Genomic DNA, 27,829 nt, shown 5'->3' with positions numbered 1-27,829 from the left:
TTGCCAAATCTTTGGCATACAGAGAAAAATCAAATAACTACCTGTTATCAGTAGAAGGAAATGTCCTGAAGATGAAGCATCTAAAACTCTTCTCTGACCAACCACCTCAACTAGATAAGGTTTGTGGTTAGGTTTAGTTGAAAGAATGAGTAAGCCTGTTTCCTTTACAGGAATTTCCTGTAAAGAATATTAGCACTCAATTTCTCAACTTTGTTTTTTTTTTCTTTTTTGTCTTGTCAAACTAACCTCTGAAAGTGCAACCCTTAAGATATAAGCTTAAGCCTTTCTGATGACTAACTTTAATTCTGGAAGAGGAAAAAATCTCTCTCCCACAGTTTATATAAAGCAATAATTTATTGACAAAGAGGGAAATAAGTTTAAAGTCTAAATTCACCAAGGTTTTGGGGTACCTATTTATTAATAGAGAAAGCTTCAAAATATAACATATAATTAAGAGCACCACTGTCCCTTTGATAGAACAACTGAAATCACTTAATAAGGATCTTGAGACCACACTAGTCCAAAAGAGCGCTGGCCCAGAAAGCATACTGTTAAGCCTTGATATCACCTTCCCTCAAGAGTCTTATATTCTGGCAAGGATAGGGCTGATTCATCTGAGCACGTCAGAGCTCCACGACTTTCTCTACACATAACTAGAGGAGAACATAAAACACAGGTGAAGACTAAGTCTTACACTTTGAGATGAAGGCAAAATAAGTGTTTACCTGAGGTGAGGGTAGAACGGTAGAAGAAGGAATTAGCCATTACAGCCAGAAATAAACCCCCAAAGGTATCAGCCACTGATCATAAATCTGCCTGGGATTCCAAGAGGATGTGACTGCTTTTTTCAGACCTATTCCAAGAGAGGTCATAGGAAGCAGCTAAAAGGATATTCCAGGCGTGAAAAGTTCCAGGCTCACAGTGGCCTGTGGGAGCTGCACAGTGACAAGAAGAAAGTCAGCAGACCTGGGAGCTGGGGAGAGACATGGGTAGGATGGAAGGAGAAGTTTAAGCATAAGGTGTTGTTTATGATAGGTATTCAATAACTGTTAAACTGGATTCGAGTGAATTAGAGTGTGGAAGCAGTGCTTCTGAAGTTTCAGAGATCCTAATGCAGACCTTGGTAATGAATTTGAACACATTATTTCATAGGGTTTGAATAAGTTTGCCAGAGATGGGATATCCTGGTACAGGCATTGCAAGGATAGTCTCCCAAAATGGCTGCCATCAATTCCTCTGCCTCGTCATGTCCATTTTGCTTTACATGTCCAGAAGTAGAGTCTATTTTCCCTGTCCTTGAATCTGCGTTGACTTTGTGACTTGCTTGGACCAATAGAATGCAGTGGAAGTGACAGTGTGCCAGCTCTGAACCCAGTCTTTGAAAGATCTTCAGCTTCTACTTCCACTCTTTTGGAAGCCAGGCACAATACAAGAATTCCAAATATCTTAAAATCATTTGCAGTAAGGAAGCCCAAGCTAGCCAGGTTGTAAAAACATAAGGAAGGAGGGAGGGAGAGACAGAGAAAGAGAAAGAAGTCTGGGCAGACTCCGGTTGCTCCAACCATCCCAGCTTCAGATATGTGAGCGAAGAACATCCAGAATGTTCCAGTCCCAGCAGACACCACATGGAGCGATAAAACAGTCCAGCTGAGCCCAACCAGATTGCAGCATTGTGAGAAATAATAATAAAATCTTATGTTTAAGCAACTAAGTTTTAGTACAGTTTGTTAGACAGCAATAAATAACTGAAACATATATTACCATTGGATGAATGAATTCTATTTCACTTGGGGGTAAATTGCCAATGCAATTAAACAAGAAAAAGCAATTAGAGGCATTGGAATTCCCCTCCAATTCCAATGCTTTTAATTGCTTATCTCTAATTAATTATGTCTAATTGCCCATCTCTTTTTGCAGATGATATGATTATATAGAGAGAAAAAAACAAAGAATCAATTAAATAATCACTACATGCACTAAGAACTTAATAAAGTGTAGTAGATGATAAAAACAAAAACAATTTAGAAGATGTAAGAAAGATACCATTTTAATAGCAAAATAGCATGAACTTAACATGAAATATCCAAAATCTTTAAGAGAAAAACTATCATACTCTCCAGAAAGAATCAAATACAGATTCAAACAAAGAGAAAGACATTCTATGTTCTTGGTTAGGTAGACAAAACCTCAAAAAAAAAAAAAAAAATCAATCCTCCCTATGTTAACTTAAAAATTTTACTGTGAATCCAATAAATGCCATCAGGTTTTTCTTTGGAGTTAAGCATGCTATTTGCAAAATTCATTAGGAAAACAAAAACATGTGAGAAATATCAGAAAATCACTGAAAAATAGGAGCTTTGGGGTGCAGCAAGGGACATAGCCACTACAAGATATTAAAATACATTTTTAAATCTCTATAATTAAAACAGTGTGGAATTATCTCATGAATAGAAAGTTGACCAATAGAAAAGACTAGATAGTCTAGGAATAGATCTGATGGGATATGAAAATTTAATGGAAGTTACATCAGTGGGTAAAAGATGATATTTTTAAAAAGTAATGTTGTGCTAGCTGGATTGCCATGTAGAAAATGTTTCATTGGATCCATTCCTTGCACTGCACACCAGAATAAATTCCAAATGAACTGAAGATTTAAATTTTAAAAAGTGAATATATACAAATATTGGAAGAATGGGTAAATTCCTCTATAATTAGGAAATGGGTAAATACCAATAGCAAAGTAGAAATATAAGTAATAGATTGGGAACACAAAATATTTGCAACTTACATTGCAGTGTCTTAATAGCTTATATGTAAAGATCTTCCAACAACAGAGATGAAAAAGATCATTATCTTTGCAGAAAAATTGGCAAAAACTAAGGTAAGTACTCCTTACATTGCTAATGGGAGTTCAAAAGGACAATCCATATGAAAAGGCAATATTAAGCCAAAGTCCATATGCATTATCCTCTGATGCAGAGATCCTACTTCTAGCAATCCATCCCCAAAATATTCTAGCAAAAATATGAGAAGATGTGTGCATAAGACTATTCTTTACAACATAATCTAAGATTGCAAAAGACGGGAAATATTTAAGACTGGTTGAATAAACTGTGGTACAGCCACACAAATGGTGTGTCATGTATCTCTAAGAAAGAATGAGAAATAGCACCAAATGCAATTAGGCCATGATTTCTGGAATATGTTATGAAATGGGAAAACAAGGTGGAAAATTGTATATAATATGCTACCATTTATCTGTAAGAAGTGAGGGGATTTAAATATGTATGTATCTTCATTTATATTAAAAATAGAAGGATATAGTGACATCATTTCTAGAAAGGTTTGCTTATATGGGAAGGAGCAAACAAGTAGCAGGGAGAGGAATAGAAGCTGGATTTTTCTGCATATACCTTATTTTATAAATTTGCACTAGAAGGCTGTTAACTCTCTTGCATTATTATAAAACAAAGCAAAATTTTAAGAAGCAATCCCTAAAAATCAAAGAAATTGAACTATTTATTGAGTTGACAAAACTACATCAAGAAGAATAATTTCAAATGACTCCAGAACACGAGAGCTTGACTTATTATATTCTAATGGGATATTCTCAAGGTCTAAAATAGTACCCCCCCCAAAAAAATCTTGAATTTTTTTTAATAAGCAAAATATAGATGGCTGTGTTAGTATTACAAATTATTCCGAGGCTACTAGGTTTCTTGTGGGATAAAGCAAATTAATAATTCTTGGTCCTGGTGGGCCCAGGTACCCAGAAGCAATTGGCTTTTTCAGCCCTGGACAATTCCACAGTATGGGGCTTTCCCTCAACTTTGACTCCCAACTAGTTCAGGATCTGGCAGCTACATCAGGAGCTTCCTGATTCAGCAGATTTCTTCCTGTCTGTGGAGGATCAGCACCTTTGACAGCCCAGTTTTTTGTGTGACTTCAGAAGATATTCTTGGAAGATTAGTCTAGGGTCTGTTTCTTTCCCTCTCTGACAATTCTAGAACTGTTTCTGTTTAAACTAGTACAGAGGATTATGTTCATTACATCTAAACCATGATCTATTTGGAGGTATTTTATTTTGTTAAATAAAATGACTATGTTGGGGTGCCTGGGTGCCTCAGTCGTTAAGCGTCTGCCTTCGGCTCAGGTCATGATGATGCCAGGGTCCAGGGATCGAGTCCTGCATCGGGATCCCTGCTCGGCACTAACCCTCTCCCACTCCCCCTGCTTGTGTTCCCTCTCTCACTGTCTCTTTCTGTCACATAAATAAATAAAATCTTTTAAAAAATAAATAAAATGAGTATGTGGAACCTCAACATAAAAATGGGTAAAAGCAGTGTTGTTCTAGTTGAGGTATCTGGAAGGAATGGGCAGTGGGGAGAAGACTAGACCCAGTTCCCATGTTCCCCCGCACTCCACCCCACTGCCCAGGATGGTCCCTAAGGCACCATGAGGAAACACTACATCAAAAACTAATGATGTAATGTATGGTGATTAACATAACATAATAAAATAAAAACAAAAAACAAAAAACAAAAAAACAAAAAAAGCCCTAGGACTCCCAAAACACAATCTAGAAGTCTATTCTTAGCATGTTCACCATTAATTATTAAGCACGCACATCAAGTTGTATATCTTGATGTATAAATGGGTATAACATAAATCACATTCCCTGAGTGTGTATAAGCAACCGCAAGATAGGCTGTAAAGAGATAAAATCTGGTCGTCACAAGCCTCACCCAGAAATAGAGACATTGGTCTTGGAGCCCCCAGCCTGGACTGTGGTCATTACCAGTGGAGCATGCAGAAAGGACCGTGTGCCCTGCCCACAGCACACACACTACACCGTTTCCTGTTAGATCTATGGCTTGCTCACTCTTTGAAGAGCCCTCCATTACTCCTGAGCCCACCTCTCAGAGTAGCTTCTGCTCAGAAAGATGGCTTCCCTCAGACGCTGGGTCTCCTCCCTCAGAGCTGCACTTCAGTTATTTCCTCCTTGAATTTAAAGCTATGATTCGACTTGGCCTTGGGCACTGGTTTTGCCATTGTCCCTGCTTTAGACAAGTATGTTGATAGCTGCAGGGAAGCTCCTCCTCGCTGCACCTCGCTGACTGTCCTGGCCTCCCTACGCCTCGCTGACCATCCTGGTCAACCATCAGCATCAACATAGTGGGAGCTCCTAGTACCCGTCAGAGGTCTAACTCCCTGTATCTTGGCAGATGCCCCAGTGGATACTTTCATCCTGGGCAGGATTTGAGTGCTATTTCCACCCCCCTCTATCCTTACCCTAGTAGCCGAGAAGAAAGGCTGAAGATCCTTCAAACTCTTTTGTCCTCCTCTGAGCTAGTCCTAAATAGCCATGCTTCCTCTTTGCAGGCTCTGCCCTAGACCCCCCTAGTATAAGGTGCCCGACCCAGGAAAGTGCCTGCACCCTCCAGAAACTAATCTCAAGACTTGCCGTCCAACAGGCAACTCCAAAGAGAAGAGACGACACACCTCTCTGCCCCCAGCTATCATGCCAGCTAGTTGTGTGACCTGGGCCAAGCCCCTGGACTTAGCACATTTCAGGCTCCTGGGTTTGGGCTATGTGGCTAATAAGCTCTCTCTTTGCTCTAAGAGAATATAACTTTATTTTAATAAATGTTTCCAGTACATAATAGACATACATGGAGTATTTATACATCTTAGAGAGCTGGCTGTTCACGGATTCTCTGAAATGGCCCCCACAGTTTAAGGACACCTGAATCCACAGAAGAGAATGCCGTTATTCTATCAATAATAATTATTTACTGGTCCTAGTTGGAACTGTTTGCACTCAAACTTAAAAATATGCACATGAATTAACTGGCATGTGAAGAGCTAATACTTGGGCTGTGTACTGAGTGGCTTTGTGGCTTTGTAGAAGGGAATTCTCCTTTTGCTGCTGGATGGAAGGTACAACAAAGAAGGTAGGTACAAAGTAATGTGACATTAAAAAAAGCAGAAGAAGATGGATGTAGAAGTCCACTTTGAATGACCCGTATCTTATTGAAACAGGTGGGAATCTATGTTGAGAATGAGAAAGTAGAATCTTCATGTAAGTGAAAAAGCATCAAGAGGCATTTCAAATTAAGAGCACTAGACCAGTGGTTTATTCGTATCTTGTAAGGCATACATTTAACATATGTATTTAACATACTTAATGCAAAATACACTTAATGTATTTTACAGCACACACAATAAGAGAGAAAAGCAAAATCCGTCTATGTATTAGAGACTCTGATGATAGCAATGCAATTTCTCTAGACCATATATTTTCACGCATAAAACATTAATTTAGTAATAAATTCTTTTACTCTTTAAGCCACCCAACTAGCACACAAAATTTTAAGCTCTACAAAAGTAAATCACTTTCTCAGACCAAAGATCTAATAAAATCTCAATTTTTTAATTTTCAGCAATATCTACTACAGCTGTTTTTAACAGTCTCTGCTTTAAACCTTTCTGGAACATTCGCCTTGCACCCCATATATTCTAACGAGGCTTCCAGATTTAACCCAACTCTTTCTTTCTGTGTAAGGCGGATATTTGTCAGTCACTCAGTGATTTCCATGGACAGCCATGACTGCCGAGGCCAGCAAGAAAGCCTACAGTGCTGAGCTCACCTTAGAGTGAGAGACACATGTCTTCCAACGCCAAAAGTTTCACATGTCTAATGGAGAAATACCTTTTGTGCTATTGATATGCTTCTCCCATATGCTTTTCCCTATATACAAATGTCCTCAAGTCAAAACTGCCTTCCTTCCAGGTCTCTCTCCTTTTCCTGCTCTCTGCCTTCCATTTTAGTTCACTGCTAAATAACTCATCTAACAATTAATAGTAACAATTAATAGTAAAGGAGTAATAGTCACACATATACTATTAAGTCTGTGCCAAGAACCGTTCTAAGTACTTTATTTATATTTATTCATTTAGTTCCCCTGTGAAGTAGGTACAATTACTATAAATTCTAAATTTATAGATGAGGAAATGGAGGCGCAGATTGGTTCAAAAGGCTCCAGGGGTCACCGAAGTAAGTAGCAAGCCCAGGATTCGAACTCAAGTGTCTTGACTGTATGGCTCATGCTCAAACACCATGCCATGCTGCCTCCACCTTGAAGGCATTTTAAATACGTCATTTTTTTTTTTTTTTTACAAATCAAGCCAGTAACGATCATATTTTGCTGTGGCTAATGGATAATAGTGACTAAGGGCTAATATGGATGATATGATCTGGCACCTGTCCTATCCATAAACATTCCTGTTAAATCAACAAATGTTTTAGACCATTTTTGAAAAACCCAGAGAATTATCTTAATTCAAATGTGTGCCTCTCATGAAAGATAAAACAGTTTGGGGAAGTTCCCTCCAAATAGGCCCAATTAAGCAAGCCCTGTGCAGTGCTTTAGGGGGGGTCCTGATAACTGTGGGTCTGCAGCTGTGGCCGGACACATTAAACGTGTCCTGAGGCTGAGGTCCTGTCACACCTCGGTCCCCGATGCACACAGCCCCACCAGCTCTCCACCACATCCCAGGCACTATCCACGGTGCTTAGAGGTAGGCTGCACTGTGGGAGAGTGAAGACACCGTTCCTGCTATTATGTCACCTACTGGATCATAGAAAATGCCACTTCATGAACTTACAATCCTTTAATTCAATCATTAGCATTAAAAATGTAAAGATGTGCCCTTTTTATAAGGCATATCAGCCTCACAGTTGCTGAACATGGATTGAGAATGAGCACCTGTAGCCAGTTATTGAGGAGGGAGAAACAGGAGATGCAGTTCTTTGGAATCCCAGGTTCCTCTGGGAGCACATGACCACGGCTCAGTGTTCAGTCTTATCCCTGGCAACATAATGACGACTGTCATCTTCAAGCTGTAAGTAGGATTTTCAGAGAGGTAAATATTTTTAATAGTGCCCTTTGTTAAAAACAGGCTCATCCACTCCAGGCCCATAGTGCCAAGAGTTCTTTCTTATGTTCAGCTTTCCTAAAGGTCAGGACTGTGAAAGAACAGGTAAGACTTCAGATTCAGCTCCGCATGGCTTGACCATTTTTGCAGGCATCAGATAAAGAAGATTTTTCCAGAACCTTGAGTTATACGACAGAGGTTTATCAGCATTCCATTTCAGAACTCTGTGAGATTTCAAAAGCTGTAGTGATTGGGGGAAGAATGTGAAGTCACTGACAGGTGTAAATTCAATTAAGATGATTTTAATTTTCCTTTCTACCAGCGCTTCATGGAGTCCACTTTCAAGTTCGTACCTGACTTCATTAGACATGTAGCTTTTACTTAGGACGATGATCAGTCTTCGACTTTTTTCTATCAGTGAGTGGATTTCATCAACAACAGCTAAAAATGCAAGATGTGGCATAATAATTAAAGAGAACTAATTAAAAATTAAAGAGGGAAGACAGGAGATGAAGGTCTACTTTTGTATTACTTAACTCTACTTCACTAATAATTTTTCTCAAGACAAACCACTTATTCTCAACTTTATACACCTGTTAAAAACAATCATCTAAGTGACAGCAATAATGAACACTTGGCCCTTACTCTGTGCCAAACCTTCTTCTAGATGTTTTATGTATATCAACTCATTAAAGCATCACAATGACTCTATGAAGAAAGTATCGTTATCACCAACATTTTACAGACGAGGAAGCCGAAGTACAGAGTGGTTAAGTAACTCGCCCAGAGTCACACAGCCAGTAAATGGCAGCATCAGAATCAGGACCTAAGCGGTCTGCTTCCAGAGTCCCGTGATGCTATCTTGCCTCTCCGTAGGCAGGGAGGAGCACGCTGAAATCCGACTTTAAAGATAAAAATGTATATATCCCAGCATGATTCCAGACCAGAAGTTGACAAACTTTCTGTAAAGGGCCAGAGAGTGACGATTTCCGGCGTTGTGTTACCCATCTCGGCTATTTAGCTCAAAGGCAAATGCAGACAATACACAAACTAAACAGCGCATCGCTGTTTCAACAAGGCTGATAGCCTGGAATTGACCCATGGGTTGGCAATTTCTGGTCTAGACCTCTACCCCTTCTCCAGTAGAGGTTTGATCCCAGCTATTTACAATTACATATACAAACAGTCTTTCTTTTCATTTGAGAACTAAGAAGAAATCTATTTTATTAATTATTATTTGTTTATGAAAAAGTAGTATTATTTTCTCCTTCTAGCTGGTCGTATTTTCCCTTTCTCATTTATAATCTAGGAGGGGGAGAAAACACAGCTATTCCTTATTTACTGCTATGTCTTCAGTGCCCAGCTCAGAATTCGGCCCGAGGATGGCACTCAGTATATGTTGGCTGAGGGAATGATGGTGGCAGTAGAAACACTTATATTGCATCCTTGGTAATGCATCAGCACCCAGATTATTCTGACACCAGATTTCAAATACTTGTGCTGGAAAATTTCAGAGAAAATATGGGCGTGTTACTAAATTTCTTGGCTTTGAACTGGAATTTGCTTCAATATATGTTTTATGGTCATTTGTATTCAGATACTAATAAAAAACTGAATTGCATCACTAAAATCCGACACAAATCACCAATCTCCCTTTATTTATCCTTTTCCGACTCTCCTATCCTCTACTGTAATTTTCACACCAGTGTCAACCCAATAAAGAACAAGTATTTTCCGGTAAGAGTGAACTGTGTTTATAGTCCAGAGGACCACGTATTAAATTAGGAACCAATCCTGCTGCACAAAATATTACCAAGAAGGGTGTTCTTACTGCGGGGCATTTCTAAATAAATGTCTCAGGACAATGCGGATTCTGGGTCTGGTTCTAAAAGTGGAATGCCCTCTCCCCAAAGGTTCAGAGAACTAGGAAGGGCAATGAAGAGTCTGGGCCCCAAGGAGGCCACTCTCAGAAGCAGTGTAGTTGCCTTGTTTTCTCACTATTGATTATATTGATTTAGCTGGTTATTTCTGGTTTGGAGGATCATGTTCATTTGTTTGTTTTTAAGCAAAACAGGATTGCCTTTTGCAAGGCTACACTATTCAGCTTTTAAAAAGAAAATCTTTCTACTAGTTTTCTATCTGGTATTCCAGATAGAAATTTCTTACCTCCTCCAGGCACGACATCCCTTTCAAATATGCATAATTTATACCCAAAGTGTTTCTCCAACACCCCAGGCAAAATCTCCACAGCAAAGGTGTGTTCCTCTCCATTCTCGGGTCCACATTCTTTCAGGTAAGACACAAAAGCATCATATATTTTTCCATCTAGGGAAATAAGGTTTACTCTTTTAAGTACAGTGCAAATAAAAGTTTAAGTACAAATTTGAGTGAAAGTCACAAAAAATGGGAGTGGAACCATTGTAAAGGAAAAAATTAAGTAGAGCATCCTCCCACCCAAACTCACCAAATTGTACCCATTAAATATGTGCAGTTGCTTGTATATTGATTAGAGCTCAATGAAGTCATTCAAAAAAAGAATACAGAAAATATTTTTGCCAGAAAACCAATTAAAAAATAGAACAAGGATGTTTAAACTAGGTAACTCGCAAGGTCCGTCAAATATTTTTTGGTTCTATGATTCTTTTTAGGTATTATTCTTTATCTCTGATTTTTTAAGTTGTCAAAAACAAGAAATAAATTCAATTATTATTAAAGACAAACAAAAAATAGCCTCCACAAACCTCAAATGCTAATCAAGCAACCAATTAGCAAATTGTTTTTTAAGCATGTATGTTAAGACTCTCACTGTTTGACACCATAGAGGGGTGGAGAGAAATACAAGATATAAATCCAGAAACTAAAGGAATTTAAAGGCAATAAAAAGCCACGGAGCCCAACTATGTCCTTGTTCCAGGAGTGGAAAGCAAATCTCACCTTGGCTTTCTTGTATCAGCTAATCCTACCAGCATCCTAAAATATCTACCCTCAAAATGACCCATTGAAAGGCAAAGGCAGAAACAAAGCTGAACGTTTACACTGGCAAGGGGGAAGAAACAATAGAAGTGATTTAAGCACTATGCTATTGTAACACATGCTGTGATATTTAAAAATATTATATGTTCCTGGGGCACCTGGGTGGCTCAGTCGCTAAGCGTCTGCCTTCGGCTCAGGTCATGATCCCAGGGTCCTGGGATCGAGCCCCATATCGGGCTCCCTGCTCAGCGGGGAGCCTGCTTCTCCCTTTCCCTCTGCCTGCCGCTCTGCCTACTTGTGCTATCTCTCTGTCAAATAAATAAATTTAAAAAATAAAAATATTATATGTTCCTAGATGCCAATATGAAAACTTCCTGTCTGTTGAAAGGTTTTCATCGATAATAACATCTGCTCCTATTTAATTCCTGATAATGAAGCAGTGTTCAGGAGGCTAACGGGACAAAGTCAAGACGAAAGAGTTACCTAAAGAACAAAGACCGCTGTACTAACTGGGTAACTACAAAATTATATACACCACCCTCTTCTATCTTCATCCAACCTATCTGAGAAGAGAAAGCAGGCAAATGCAACAACTTGAAAACGTTTACAAATAACACATTAGCAGAAGAGAGACAGTGTAATAAAAAAAGTAAAACAAACAGAATCAGCTTGGTCAGAGCCTTAAGAGTGATCTCTAGGGCACATGCTTTCTGAGAAAAGGAAATTTTGAGTCAGGTCCTAAATAATACAATTGATGCTAACTGGGACTGGTAGAGGAAGAAGGGGAAGTGGGCGGGGAATGGTCTATCCCTGTCCCATGAAAATTGGTTGGACAGTACAGGGGGTGGATTTATGCTTGCATATAGTATTGGGATTATGAATTTGCTACTGAGTTGAAAACTAAATTTAATTGGATCCTTTATTAAAATCTAATAGGACAAAACCATTCTAGGTCCATGTTCTTTGGGATGCACATCACCTATGCTCAACAATTCAGCTTAGTATCTTCAGTGGCATCCAGGCTCACAAAACAACTCTTTTTGTTCCTGGCAAAGCTTCTTCAATTCTACTTAGAGCATTCAGGTTCAGCAGTTCAAGTCCGAACCTATTGTTGATGGAAAGCAACTGCTTTGCAGAATTGCATGCATATAAAAGCAAGGACATTTTGGTAAAACCTGCAGAATTAACATGCATATCGAAGGTAGGAAAAGTTGGTAAAAACAGAACCAGTGCCTAGTTTACTCAGTAAATGGGTGCCCCGAGTAATTCTGTTAGATTGCTGTGAAATAGAGCTATTTAATAGTGTAAGAGCTACAGCTTGCACTTGTAATCATTATGTCGGTGATTAGAACAGGCACCAAGATGTAAGAAATAAATAAATACACTTTTTTAAAAGGTACCTTTTTTTTGTAATCATGATGTTACTATTGCAATAAACCAGGAAAACAATTCAGTCAAGTTTATATGGTGATATACAAGTAATACAGCTTTACACTTACCCAAGAAAAATGAAAAAATGTTTTTTCAACTATCGATGGCTTTCAAATACCTAATTTCAAGCAATTCTCTTCTTGGTTTAGCAAATCGTGTAATTTATATTACAATTTCTTTTAAACCCAGGTAATTGAATGGCTTGCTGGCTTTGATAACTGACAAAGTGAAGTGTTTAAGATAGGGTATTTGGAAGCTAATAATAATTATTTGGGGTTCTGTATAAACGAAACCCTCATGTGAATGTATATTTGGGACTTTAAGAGGTCAGGCTCGCGCTTCTCAAACTGTGTTAGGCAAATGATCATGTTTTCATTTAATTTGACTGGTTTGGGTTGATTGCTTTCTTTCATTTCCAATCCTTCAAAAAATGTGAAAACATTCTTGGATATTGCAGCAATATCAAATTGCTATGAAATTTTAGTTTTTGTACTTATGTCTCTATTTCTGTCTTTTTCACGACCGATCAGTCATGGGTCATACTTTAAAAAGAGCTGATGTAGAGCCCGTCTGTACATGTTTCTATGCACTGCCACACTGGGAAGTGGGAAGCGTGAACTGAAAAAATTATCTGTGACTTGGGTCAAACACAACAGAAAGGGGAAAAAAAATCTTCGTTGAAGATCAAAAAGATATTAGTGAATGCCCATTTTGAGATAGGTTCTGGTCCATGCAAGTAGAGACCCGTTCAAAAGGTACCAAAAATAGATCTCTCAGTTGTAGCATTTCTCCCCATCACCAAAATTGCATACACACACAGACTCAAAGCTGAATTAATTAGCTTTGTTAATTTGATATTATTAACTAAAAGCTGTAAATGTGAACCATGAATCTAGAAAAATCTCACAGGGACAACATGAGACTTCTTTCATAACTTGAGGTCAGGAGGGTCTTTCTACTTGTGACCACAAATCTAGAAACCATAAAAGGATAAACTTGAGTACATTAAAAAAAATCTTCCATAATGATAAAAATGTACACCTGAAACTAATATAACACTGTGTCAAGTATACTTTAAGAATAATAAAAAATATCTTCCACATATCACACTACTATAAGCAAAGTCAAAAGACAAATTACAATCTGGGAACAATATTTCCATTTCATATTATAGACAATAGGCTAACCTCCTTAAAATGTAAATAGCTCCTAGAAATAAACAAGAAAAAAAGGCCAACAACCCAATAGAAAAATGGCAAAGGATATGAATGAGTACTTTGAGAAAGTAAATACAAATGAGCCTTAAACAAATGAAAAATTACGCTCTTGCATAGTAAGTGAAATGCAAATGAAGACTACACTGAGATATAACTTTTTACCTATCAGATTGGCACATAGCCAAAAGGTTGTGGGTAAGGCCGTGGGAAAAAAGTTACCCCCATTCTTTGAAGGTGGTAGGAGTATGGTAGTAGGGAGGGCAAATTGGCAATGTCTATCCAATTAACAACTGTATCTACCCTTTAATATTGCTAGCAATTCCACTTTGGGGAATTTTTCCTGCACACAAATGAAATGATGACTCTACAAAACTCTCTGTCACATAATATCTGTAATAACAAGAGGTTGTGAATAACCCAAAATGTGACCAAACAAACAGGGATACATCTGCAGACATAAAACACTGTACAATTCTAACAAATAGGAGGCTTTATAAACTGATACCAAAGTGCATCCAAAGCATAGCAAAGCAAAGTTCAGAACAGTGTACATAATTTGCCCAGATTTGTCTTTAACACAGGTGTGGGATTTGATCCTACATTCATATTTGTTTGGATATACTATCAATGGCAGACGAAGCGGGAAACACAGACATGGGACAGGCTGACAGGGCGATTTTCTACTCTTAGACTTTTTGCATTTTGAACTGTGTGTCTTACACACACACACACACAAAGCAAGTGCAATGGATTAGACTGATTTTTTAAATTCAGGAATTATCTTTTTTTATTAAACTATAGTTGACACAATTCAGTAATTGTCTTGAAACTTGAAGACTTCTTCAAATTACCTTTAAAAATAGAGAAACGGAAACAAAGAGTCACCAGATAGAGAAAAACACGGATCTAGGAAGCTAGAACCCAGGTCACTTGGCTTCTAGTTCAAGGTTCTTGCAGATACATCAGGTTGCCTCCTTTGTCAGGTTAAAATAATGAATCATAATACAATTCAATTCTATTTAAATGAAGTTTATTGAATATGCACATTATATAAGGTGCCCAGATAGTGTGTGAATAACGATAGCCCCTGGGCACAAGCATCTCACAGGGCATTTAGGAAGACATGACATACATATATAAAACAATAATTGTTTGGCAAACAGTTTTTGGCAACATACGAGTACAAAAAGGAAAAGATGATACTAGACAATGTTCAAATCAATTTTTCCTATGGAAAACCTCTACCACACATTAAGACAACAATATAATCAAAATGATATGAAATGAAGATTAGTGTTTCTTTATGTGGTTTCTTAATGAAGCCATAAGATAAGAAATCCCAGTATTACGATATTCGTTACCTGTTAATGTTTCATCTTTTCCCATGAAATGTCTATAAAATAGGGCCAAGTCAACTCTATAAATGACGCCCATAATCACTAGGAACACAGCTACCACTGAGATCAAAACAGCTATGATCATTCCTCTGGTGAAGACGTAGCCTGGGATATCAACCATCTCTTCTAGAAAGAAAAAGAAAACAGGAATAATAAGTAAAATGACAGTTTCCCAGTGTCTTCCACCATCACACCACAGTTGTCAGTTTTTACACTGACCACTAATCCAGTTGTCAACGCAACACATCCCATCGACTTAGTCCACATTCCTGCCTTTAGTCCAGAGTACTGATCTTTCTACTTCAATTTTTAAAGAATAAAAATGTATACAAGGATATTCAGAGACCTGACCTGAAAGCATTGTGATATAGCCTGTCCCTACTTGGGGAAGGTGAGTCTCTAGGACAATAAGATACCAGGGTGAAATGCAGAGGGACCCAACCCTACATCTCAGCTAGTATGTTGCAAACATAAATGAACTGCATAGTCTTGAGAGAGCAAGCACTGAACTGAGATCATCTGGGCTCCCCGCCTGGCTCCATCACTTAATCTGTGTCCTAGGGAAAGTCACTGATGCCCTTAACTCTTAGTGTCTTCAACCATAATATGAAGCCACTTCTGAGCAGCTTCTGGGCCAGTTGGACCTGGGTTGTACTGTATTGGTGGAGGAAGGAGGGGGACGGCTCCGGAATGCTCCATCAGGTAGGCAGTGCAAAACTTTAGGAGTCCACTGATGTGAGCCATCAACTGTCTACCTGCCGGGTCCAGGGACTGGTTCAAGGAAGGGAGGCCCTCGGTTAATCTTTGTTGAATGAATGACCACACCCAAGGACTCCCTGTGCCCAGTGCCCAGCTAAGGTAGGCTGGAGGCTACAGTACACCCAGTATCATTGGTCTCATTCTACACTGAGCTGCAAGCTTGCCTCTCATCATTGTGGGTGTGCCGAGCTGCCCTGCCTGCCTCCCCCACAACACCCAGCCACACATCTCTGTCTCCAGGCTGCATCTGCTTCCCTGTCCGGGGCCCCTGGTTTCTATCTGGGTCTACAACATGATTGAGAGCAAAAGAATAGAGTTTGTGCTTTCATTCTCTGCACAAAATCAATGCACAGGGGACTCCAGCTGGGGACTGAGCCCCAGTTTAGCCTGAATGCCTGTGACACAAGGTTGACAATTTCACCTCTCGGGAACTTGCTTCCTGGGCTGTAAAATGAGGGAGTGGTGATCTTTGAGGGGTGTCTCAGCAGCAACGTTCTAAGCTTCCACAGACTTCCACGATAAAACTTTCTCATACCTTTTTTCAACAAGACAAAGTTTACGGTGTCTATGCCTCCCTCGCTGGCCACAGCACAATTATACGAAAACTGTAGATTTTTTTCATTGATATTCTCAATTCTCAATATTTTTGATGCATACAATTTGCCATCTGGAGTCCTGTAAAAGAGGAAATAATTCAGTGATAGGCGTTGGTCATAACCAGCAACATTACCCACAAGAGAGGAATTCATACGTGCAAATACTCAAGAGCAGTGGATCTGTTGACTCTATGGAACCTTCCTTTTCTGATGGGGACTCAGAGACTGGGCCACCACGAATCCCGGCTCCTCCAGGGAGCATCAGGGTGGGCAGAAACAGCCCTCCTGAGACCACCTGGGGAATGATGCTGTGCTGATAATAACAGAATGACAATGCTGGAAGGTAATGATGCTGACTTGAAAACACAAGAAAATATTCTCTCAATTATTTCCCCCTATTTCTCTTCTCCTAACTACTTAGCTTTCCTCCCACGGGGAGGTCTCCACCAATCGTGACAAGGCTGCAAATGGTTTGGCATAAATATAGATTCCTATCAGTTTTCTCCATGCAATCCTAAAGGTCACTTTTATTTGTTCAGCGTTGAAAATAAACTTAAGAATGACACTATTCGGAGCACCTGGGTGGCTCAGTCAGTTAAGCGTCCGACTCTTGGCTTCGGCTCAGGTCATGATCTCAGGGTCCTGGGATAGAGCCTTGTGTCGGGCTCCACGCTCAGTGTGGAGTCTGCTTGAGATTCTCTCCCTCTCTCTCTGCTCCTCCCCCTGCTTGCATGCTCTCTCTCTCTCTCTAAAATAAATAAATAAATCTTTTAAAAATAAAAAAGAATGACACTATTCTCAGACGCACCCACAGGCACATGAGAAATGCCAATTAAGCCATTCAGGGGGTGTCAGAAAATGACTTAGACAAACACCAGCAGCAAGTTGTCTTTCTCTTCTTAAGAGATCCACGTTGTGCTGTTGTTGATGCAAGGCAACTGCCCAGGACATCAGCTTCCCCACCAGTGACAACCTGTGAAAGCCTTCCCCAGGTGGGGTCACTCACCTGCCACACCCCTAGCAGCAGGTGTCTCTAGTACTCAGGACACGGCACCCACTGTAGCCTCCAACTGTCTCAAATACATTTTAGAACGTAATTCTGCACAGAAGTCACCAATCCAGAAATAGCAACTATCTAAGATCAGTGAAAGACCCCGAAAGTAAGGCACAAAAGGCCAGTGAGAAGCCGAAACAGGTGACGGAAAAAGCTCATGCATCTAACTCTAAAGGAAGACCACCTTACTCCCCTAGCTTAGCTTAAGCTCCATTTCAAATAGTTTGGCAAGTTGGTCTCTGTCCCCCCAAAGATTAGCAATAGATCACGAGAAGGGGGACATGCAGAACTCGAGCGAAGGTCTGATGCTGAGGATAAAAAGACACAATGGCAAGACATGTATTTCAGCTGGACCGGCATTCACACGCCCGCTACCAGGCAAGGCCACAGACCTTGCACCATTAGGAGCTCGCAGGCAAGTGCCAGCAAGAATCGAGAGCTGCCAGTGGGATGACAAGGAATGTTTTGAAGTGTAAAAGGCAGGAAAAAAGCCTCAAAAGTGCAGCCAAGGTGACAGACACCTTGGGATCACTACTCACTAAAACCTGAGTGTATCAGGACATTACTAAGTAGAGTAATGACCCGAAGTCATTCAGAAACACTTAAATGACCACAGGCTTCGCATGTTTTCTTTTAATAAGTATGACCGTTCCTTACTGGAAGAACATAGGCTACGTAAGTACTAATATGCATGTGATTTGAAACTTTTTGCACCAAAAGCTGCCTCCTAGGTACTTACATCTAACCAATGCCCTCTTCGTGGTTTCTTTTTTAATTTCTTTTACCTGCTCTTACTGTGTTTCTAATTTCCATTAACAGACTCTTGACAGCAAAATGCTGCAATAATAACTATGTTCAATGTCAATCTGCCAACAGTGAATGTCACAGGGTACGTGATGGGTACATTAGTGTTTCCTTGAGACAAAACTTACATCTGACAAGCTTTAGAGAGTCTTATATGATTACTAATCTTATAAGATGCTTAAGTAAAATCCCCATCCCCATCAGATCCTGACTGACCAAAAGCTACTTTTGTAAGATGATGCAAAAAAGCCTCACTGACCTTCTTTTTCTAGCTTAGATCTTGGCAATAGATTTCTGCATAATCCGTCAACCTAGAGCGTGGTAATTATAAATATAAAATATGTAAATTATAATTAAAATTGAAACTTAAACATCCAATCATCGATTCAGGACGCTGGGGTTTGTTTGTTTGTTTGTTTGCTTTTGCAATTGCACTACTAGGTATTTATCCAAAGAATACAAACATACTGATTTGAAGGGGCACATGCACCCCAATGTTTATAGCAGCAATGGCCATAATAGCCAAACTATGGAAAGAGCCCAGATGTCCAGGACTCTGGTGTTTTTTTATATCATGTATCTACAACAAAAGGTGATTTGTATATATTGTGACAAATAATGTATCGCATATACATACCTAGTTCTTGTTATGTTCTCTTCATGTACATTAGGTTCCTTTCCATTTTCTTCCCACACGTTCCAATAAACCGCATCCTTTTCATTTGCCAAAGCAGAGCAGTTGAGTTCTACATCTTTTCCTACATAAAAGTTGATAACCAATGTTCTGATCTTAGAAACTCAGATTTCCCAAAGGTTTAAAATGAATATAATCCCTATATGTTAACCTAATATATAAAGATAATATAGTGCTACGTTCCAGAAACAAAACAGATATGCCTTATTTTTAAATTTAAAAAAATGTATAAAGCAGAGAAATTAGGTAGCAATTATAAGTCATCACCAAAATATGAATTGGTTTGTCTTCAAATGTTTATGTTTAAATCAATTATTAAAACTTAGAGTGGTCAGTGGACTTTCTTTTCAACATACAATTTAGGAGGGACTGTCAGACCAACACTCCCACGGCAACTTCTAGAAAAACAAAATGGATAAGTCACACACAAAAATGAAATTAGCTAAAAATTACAGACCCCCAAACGCAGAGAAAACAAAGAGAAACAGTTGAGCTGAAAACGCCGTCAGGAAAAAGCCCTTCCAGGGGGAAGCTGAGATAGCCAGCCATCTTATTCTTGGGAGAAATCCATTTTGGCTTATACAGCGTAGAGGGAATCTCATAGAAAAAAAGAGAGCCCAGTGGAAAGTCTGACAGCCACACGGGCTTACAGGTGACTGCTGAGGAGTCTGCGAAGGCTGACCGGTTTCTCCTACAGTCTCATAGTACTTAGGAGAGAAAACCCCCATAGAGGAAACGATGTACAACAAACACAGGACTGAAGTCCCCGTGCCCCTCCCCCACCCGGCAAAACCACACTGCAAGAAATCCCAAAGGAAAGTTTTCAGACTCATGAAAAATTATCCCAGATGAAAGCAGGCAACTACAGGAACAAATGAAGAGCACAAGAAAATACAAGTATTTGAGTAAACGTAAAAGACTGTGGGTTATTTAAAGCAATAATAATGTGATCTATTGTGAGTCTTAGCACATCTGCAAGAGAGAAATACATAAAAAAACAGCACAACCTGAGAGGTAGGAGGGACAAATGAAATGAACTGTTGCAAGGTCCTCCCATGCTGTGAAGTTATGAATGTGCTGAGATGTACGTTTGTCTCATTGCAGTCAGACATACATACATAATCTCTAGAACTACTAACTAAGGATACAAAAAGGTCTAACACAAAAGAAGACAAAGCAGATTAAATAATGAAAAGAAAAATACTGCATGAATCCAAAAGGAAGGGAGGAATAACAGGACCGAAGAACACATAAACCAACCAAAAAACAGGTAGCAAGATGAGAGGCTTCACACCACCTCCATCCATAATTCATGAAATGCAAATGGTTACACACTATACAGACTGGATTTCAAAAAAGATCCAAATATATGCCATCTATGTGAAATACATTTTATGTGTATTTGATTTACAAAGAAATGCTGAAAGTAAAAAGATGTAAAAAAAAAAAAAAGAGAGAGAGAAAGCCTGTCAGTCTCAAACAAAAGAAAACTGATATGTCTATCCACTATCAGAGAAAGTAGGCACTCAGGAAAGAAGTATGATAGATAAAGAGAGAAATTTTATAATGATAAAGTGTCAATTTAACAGGCATCAGTTTGTGTATGCCCATAAGATAACCTCGGCATATATAAAGCAAGGATTGACGGAACTAAAGGATACTGAGATAAATTACCATCGTAGTTGGAGATGTTAACATCTCTTGGTAACAGATAAAGATAACACACAAAAGCTTGGTTAAAATATAGATGATCTGAATAATACCATTAGCTACCTTCACATAATTGATATTTACAGAATGATAAAACCAAAACCTGCAGAATGCGTATTTGTTTCAAACGCACTTGGAACATTCATCAAAGACACACCACATTCTGGTCCTGAAGCAAGTTACTACAAATTTCATAGGACGGAAATGATACAGTGTATAATCTTGGACCAGAATGGAACTTAACTGGATATCAATAACAGCAACAACAACAAAAAACAACTAGAAAATCCTCCAAAGATTTGGAAATTAAGAAGAAAAAATAATCCATAGAAGAAAGGAGAAATCACAAGGGAAGTTTTTTTTTAATGTTTGAACTGAATAGTAATGAAAATATGGCATACCCGTATTTGTTGGAAACAACTCAAGTCATGATTAGAGGGAACTTTATAGAGTTTAAAATGCATGTGCTACAAGAGAGGTTAACTGAAATTAATTCTCTATGTCACCATGTCGACAAATGAAAAATGAGGTGCAAATTAAGCCCCAAATGAGAAGAAAGAAATAATAGAGCTAAGTTCAGAAATCAATAAAAAGCAGGCAAACCACAACTACAAATGGCAAAGTATGCGGGCTATGTTGGGCAGATGCGGTCCCACAAATGATTGTGACAGATGCTGGTCCAAAGGTGTGGGCTTAGGAAACAGTGAACAGCAACTTGGACCCCAGCTTTGCCACTTTTTATTGATTTACCTTTAGACAAATTACAGAACCCTTTCTCCTGGGCTTCGGTCATTTAATCCACAAGATGGGAATAATACCCCTTGGAGTTGTTTGAATATATGTCAATCACCTAATACAAAACATGGTGTAGCATATGTGAATTTCTTCTTTTCCTTCCTTCCTTCCCTTTTGGAAAGGGATTACTTATGCAACTGGATGCACTGATTTCATCAAGCCCTGTCTAGGCAAATCTTAAATGTACAGTCAGTTAAGTCCATTGATTCAAAGCCCTTTGACTCATCAATCAAATATTCAGACCACAGAATAAGTCTGAATCATTCCTCCAGAGTGTTCTCTCATAGAGTTTTCATATTTATTGATTGATTTAAAGATTTTTATTTATTTATTTGACAGAGAGAGACACAGCGAGAGAGGGAACACAAGCAGGGGGAGTGGGAGAGGGAGAAGCAGGCTTCCCCTGAGCAGGCAGCCCGATGCGGGGCTCGATCCCAGGACTCCGGGATCATGACCTGAGCCGAAGGCAGACGCTCAACGACTGAGCCACCCAGGTGCCCCTAGAGTTTTCATATTTAAAAGTGGCCATAAAGACTATTACAGAAAAGCCACAGCAGGGTGACGAAAACCCTATCTAAAAACCACAAGTGGTTCTATAATGTTTTCAACAGACTATTCGTTTTCACCAGCCTACAAATGGCAACATTCAAACAACGATAGGCTTTTCTTCGCTTTGTAACGTTCTTCACTAAACCTGGCACGTGTGATGCACACACAATATGGATCGATCATGAATCAGATTTAACCTTGGAAGACTCAGTTATAGTCCCATTCCTAAATGCAGAATATATGTATGTCGAAATATACCTAATTCCACCTTCACATAGTTAAGCTTTGGTCCAAGAAGAACAGGAATTATTTTGCTGCGATCTAAAAGTGAAAGAAGAAAAGAAAATGCATCAGCATTGCACTGAGCTTCTCTAAGACAAGTATCTGTAGTAACACGCTTATACCACGTGACAAAGATCCTAACAGTCATCACTTTACACTTACTTCTGCCGTATTTTCATTAACTAGTGGTTGCAGCTGATAGTGTTTGTCGTTTCGCTTTCCGTCAACTCAAAGCTAATGTAACCGGAGGAAACACACTGAATTGGGTTTCCCTCAGCTCAAATCTGTGGCTTCTGCAGCTAAACGCCAGAGGAAAATGTCCATCCAGGCGGACAAACCCACCTGCAGGACTTAGAGGCAAAGTCCCGGGGAAATGCCTTTCTGCTCTGCCTTTATTCCTCCTGTCTGCTCTCCTCAACTCCTCACAGACAGATTTATTGGGGACAGGGACTCTACTCTGTGAGGTAGGCAAGGCACTCGCTCTCAGGTGTCGACCCTTCCCGCGCAAGCACTGAGGGAAACACCCCTTCAATTTTGTGCTCTGGATGCCTCGCCTGCCTCACCTTAGTCCTGGCCCTGCAGGGATGTCCACACCTGCGGGCTCAGCTCTGCTTCTATTCCTGAGTGACTTCTGACCCTGACTAGAGGTACTTAATACTCTCTGCCTCAGTTTCCCTCTCAATGCTGTCATACAACCTAGGGAGCTAGTAACTGCAGAATACTGAGAGCACACATTGAACCTGCTATGTTGTCAAGTTCTTGTTAGTCCAAAGATCAGCACTGGCAACTTTCTTCATGACCGAGACTCTCCCTTCTGGTACAGCCGGTGTTTCTGGGGCATTTACAAGTAATGTACAGAGCAGTCATTCCCAGTGCTCAGCAAACTCCTGGGGCTTACCGGTGCTCAGCAAACACAATGTAGGTGCAGAAGGAGGGAAGGGAGCCTGGGGGGCTCTCCGGCACCAACCCTACCTAAGCCCTCTCGGGAAGTGTGATGCTGCAGAGTGAAGGGTAGAGAAACGAGTGGTGAGTGTGTGCATAAGAACTGGAGGATGAAACTTGCAAAGTGAAACTCCAAGCGAGTCAGATTTGGTTCTTCTGGGATTCAGACTCTCTGGGGAAGCGTGGAATACGTACAGGCAGACAGCAGGACCTGGGATGCCGCCAGAGAAAGTAGGAACTCTCAGGTCTTGAGAATACTGAGGGACATGAATTGATTCAAGGACAAAGGGGTGATTTTGTAGAAAATTGCTATTGCTTATCTTTCTCTGGATCTGTCCTCCCCCCCCCCTCAGGAATGTCAGTGGGAGCCCTGGGGGAGGGGTGGTGTAAAAGAACATCTTTAAGACAGTATGCCATCTACTAAAACTTGAAGTATATCATTGAAAACCCAGAGCACCCTGTCCCCAGCGTGTCCTCCTGCCCATCTCATGTTCAACCTCTAAACTCAGCTCGGAGTCTCCTGACTCTGATCTTCCTCTGGACTCTCTCTGCACCCTTAACACCTCACAGATGAATCCAGTTTCATATACTAGGGTACTCCTATGTGGATTATCACCTCTCCTGCCTATAATCAAATTTCTCTAGCACATTACTCACTTTATTTCCTATTTCCCTGCCCCCTTTACCTCCTGATGCTCAGTACAGTTTGTTGAATTATAGACACTTCGAAGAATATCTGTTGAGTGAAAGCATATGCTAAACAACAAGAGATTCCTCAAATTACTCAAACATGAAATAAGAATGCTGGCTCATGGGAGGCTCACCTATATAAAGGTCATTTACTACCCGCCCCCCCGAAAAAAATCTTTCCAGTGTGGTGAATGATGCCCAAATGATCTGACCCTTATATTTGAGCTGGCAATGTGGTCACAACTCCAAGTAAGTTGCCTTTGGATTCCTGCATTACAAAGAATACTCATTTTACAAAGATACATTTGCTTCTTGCGGATTCTAAAATTTCTCTTACCTCCAACTATTGTTACATTGAAGGTTTTGGTGACATTAAATAGTTTTCCATTATGATGAATGAAAAACACACAGGTGTAATATCCCTGATCTTTAAACTCCGCATTCTTCTGTAAAAATGGGTTTTTATTGTTCTCCATCTTTTCACAGTTCTGTTTTGCAAAAAAAAAAAAGAAGAAGAAGAAGAAGAAAAGCAAGTTAAAATATTTTAAGTAAAAGCAGTATCATACTATACTGATTCAAATTTATAAAAGATTTTTATTTAAAAAAGGGGGGAAACTGAAAACTAGCAATTTCTGAGTAGATGCCCCAGTGATTTGGTACTGCCTCTGCGGCAACAATGAAACATAGTCCCGTTACTGTTATTACTGTTGTAACTAATACATGCTGGGAAATAGAATATAGGGGGTGCTGTAGCTGCTCCTGTCATTTTCTTTTAATCTCTCTCTTTTACACATAAGAGGGGTGGAGGAGTAAAGACAAAGGGAGAGGGAGAAGGGAAGGAGAGGTAGAAGGAAGGAGGTAAAGGAGGAGAGAGAGACTGATCACTACAACAAAAAAATTCTTGCTTGGGTGAAAACGTTTTGCACAACTCCATTTTGTAACACTTTTAGTTTAAGTCCATATACTCAGGACTATCCATCCTGGGGGTGGGTAGTGGAGGTGGGAGCAGAATTACTCAGAGACCTGAGTACCTAGCAAACCACCCATCCTCTTGATGTCTTCCACCAGAAGACAGTAGACTGATCAGAAATGTATCAAGAATATTCAAATCCATAGGCACACACAAACATGTCTCTCCATCACAAATTTCCATATAGGTCACAGGAATGAATAAAAACAAAAAAGCCACCTTCTTCAATCTAGCCATCAGTCACCGATGGAAGAGGTTCTAAGCAATCTAAGATCCAGATATGGAAAATGGGAACTAAATTGCTAACCTTGACTATGCGACACTGTTCCTGCTTAGGAACAAGGAGAATGTACTGCCCACAGACCTCTCTTGAAGGTGCCAAAGCTGGCAGCAACTGGGGCTAAGCCCAGAGGGTGCTTAGCATGGAAGCATCCACATGTGTCCTCACTTCAGTAAATTGTTTCTGTACATGTCAAACTTTTATGACCCCAAACTGTTTTTTTCCAAAGCACATTTAAATATCAAAGACTCTTCGTTTTTATTTCCAATCATTTGTTTACTGATTTAGCTTCCTTGCTCTCCTCCCCTCAGACAGGCCATGATATGTAAATAGGCTGAGAATAGTGAACCTTGTGTTTAATCATCTAGCCAGAAACATCCTCAATAGATCTATTTTCTCAATTTAAATATCCACATGTTGAGATTTCTTGAAACCTGTACACTGAACCTCACAAAATTACAGGTACTGTTAAATATTTGCACATTTGACAGGAAATAGAGTCAAGCCCACTCAGGACTGACTCAGACATTTAGAAAACATTTGGATAAGAGCTCTCCCTGAAAAATCATAAGTAAACAGTGGTGAAGCAAAATATGCAAACAAAGATTTCTAGGAAATCATCTGTAGCTTCAACTTTCTGAAGGGTTTCTGACTGGCTCACTCTCCCATATGGCTTTTTAAAATTTCCATAACAGAGTCACATTTTTCAGGTTTGTTCTTCTATAGAAATAATATAATTTGTGTTGGGTGTCTGCATATATGTAATTTATGTATGTCTATGTATTATGTATGTGTATACTATAAGTTTATATATGATACATATGTGAATGTATATATAATCTCCATAGTATTGTCTAAAAGAGCTTACAATTCAAGTAAAAGGTACATCAGGTGAAGAAAATAGATAATCCACAGAAGAAGTATTCCTAAGGTGCAATAAAGATAAGATGTTCAATTTATTATTAAGAAAAGAAATGGGGAAAAAACTACTAAAAATTACAGAAATTTTGCATGTCAGATTTTTAAATGTTCTAACGGTATGACTTCACAGTGTGTGGTGGTGTTGGAAAAGAAGGTTTTGAACTAGCATAGCTCCCCGGAGAGGAGTTTAATAATGGGGAGCAAAAGCCACAAATGTGCTCATAACCTTTGATCCAATAATTCTACTTTTAGGGATGTGACTGAAGAATAAAAATCATACATACACCCTAAGACTTACGAGAATGATACTTATTTTAGCTTTGTAAATAATAGTGGAAAGTAGGAAACTAACAAATGCTCAATACCAGGGGATTCGTTGGACACAAGTGTAATACACAATGGAATCCCACATTTAGAAGGATGTTTAAAGAGGTAGGAGAATAATCACAATATAATTTTTAGTGGATAAAGGAAAAATACAAGCCATTAAAAATACCATTTTTATTTAAGAAAATTTTTTTTAAAATATCACTTTTTAAAAGTAGATGTTTACACCCACAAAAATCCCAACGTCTCTGGCTGGTGGAATTCTGAGTGAGCTCTGCTATCTTCATTGTGCATTTTTCCATCTTCCATTTTTATAAAAGGAACTCAAATGTTTAGAAAAAATACATATACAATACAAAATATTGTATACAATAGAATTTAAAATTTTAAATATATGTGGCAGAAGAAAATAAAAATCCCTAAGCTAGCATTCCTAAAATTTAATTTATCAAAAGAGAAGGAAAATGAAAGAGGGGCAAGGAAGAGGAAGCTGTTACCATTTATCAAACACTTAATATGGGGCAGGAGCTCATCTGAGCAACCCTGCCGGGACACTTTGCTCAGACGGTCCAGCTGAGCTGTCGAGGGGTCAGGCAGCTTGTACGTGACAAGACAAGGATGCTCCACAGCCAGCAGATCCTCACTTTGGATTTTTGTCTTTTATTCCTCAATTTAAAATATTTTTTAAAGATTTATTTATTTAAGAGGGAGAGCAGGAGTAAGGGGCTGGGGGAGGGGGAGAGCGAGATTCTCAGGCAGACTTCTTGCTCAGCTCGGAGCCCAACGCAGGGCTCGATCTCACGCCCCATGAAATCATGACCTGAACTGAAATCAAGAGTCAGACGCTTAACCCACTGAGCCACCCAGGCGCCCCTTAAGTTAAAATATTTTAGAAGTGTTACCTTATACAGTGATGTTCTATTGACCAGTTTTTGATAGTATGTATTTTGTTTACAGTTTACATGCAAAGATTTTTGAACTTCCACAGTTTTACTAATTAGTTGTTTTTCAGCAAAACAGTTGTGTTTACTTTTTCCAATGACATTTAATTTCCATTCATGCGTATCATTTCTATGAAATAAAGGTTTCAAAGTATTTTATAATTAGTACAGAGACTTTGCAAATACCACCTTTTAGTAACCAATCCATCCAGTGAAAACTTTTCCTTATTTTTGTATAAAGAGGCTCATTCCCTGACGTGACGCCCAGACCGTGCTCTGCCCCATTTTGGTTCAGTGCAGCAAGAAATTTAACAATTATCATGGGACAAGGGTAAGGGGCTATGAAAGAGAAAAACTTGAGCAGTCCTACACACACACACACACACACACACACACACACACACACACCCTACTGCAGACCATATATTATGGGTGTCTGGACAGAAATGTTTAAAACCTCAGTGATCTTTGAAAATGTACAAGTTCAAAGATTCTTAAACCAGGATGGGGCAGTAGCAGTGGATTGATGAGATCCACAAACAAACTCCTGAACTTGTTT

The 27,829-nt window shown here is 39.3% G+C and overlaps 1 protein-coding gene across 2 annotated transcripts in view; it reads right to left on the bottom strand.

Annotated features, from left to right (window-relative positions):
- Positions 1-6,114: 6,114 nt before the first annotated feature.
- IL18R1 (interleukin 18 receptor 1) overlaps positions 6,115-27,829 on the bottom strand; it is a 36,834-nt gene continuing 15,119 nt past the window's right edge. Inside the window, exons 4-11 of one of the 2 annotated variants that reach the window (XM_035001855.1) lie at positions 27,232-27,400; positions 24,169-24,319; positions 22,176-22,238; positions 18,807-18,927; positions 16,251-16,390; positions 14,921-15,082; positions 10,105-10,263; positions 6,115-8,379 (exon numbers count right to left, since the gene is read on the bottom strand). In XM_035001855.1, the coding sequence (XP_034857746.1) occupies positions 8,024-8,379; positions 10,105-10,263; positions 14,921-15,082; positions 16,251-16,390; positions 18,807-18,927; positions 22,176-22,238; positions 24,169-24,319; positions 27,232-27,400 (1,321 nt within the window). In that variant the 3' untranslated portion in view covers positions 6,115-8,023. The remainder of the gene's footprint in view (positions 8,380-10,104; positions 10,264-14,920; positions 15,083-16,250; positions 16,391-18,806; positions 18,928-22,175; positions 22,239-24,168; positions 24,320-27,231; positions 27,401-27,829) is intronic. The other variant, XM_035001856.1, reaches the window with a different exon arrangement.

Source organism: Mirounga leonina, unplaced genomic scaffold, assembly GCF_011800145.1.
Source record: "Mirounga leonina isolate KUSES-001 unplaced genomic scaffold, KU_Mleo_1.0 Mir_125, whole genome shotgun sequence".
In the NCBI taxonomy this organism is placed as follows: domain Eukaryota; kingdom Metazoa; phylum Chordata; class Mammalia; order Carnivora; family Phocidae; genus Mirounga; species Mirounga leonina.
This window is presented reverse-complemented; position numbering and strand designations above follow the sequence as displayed.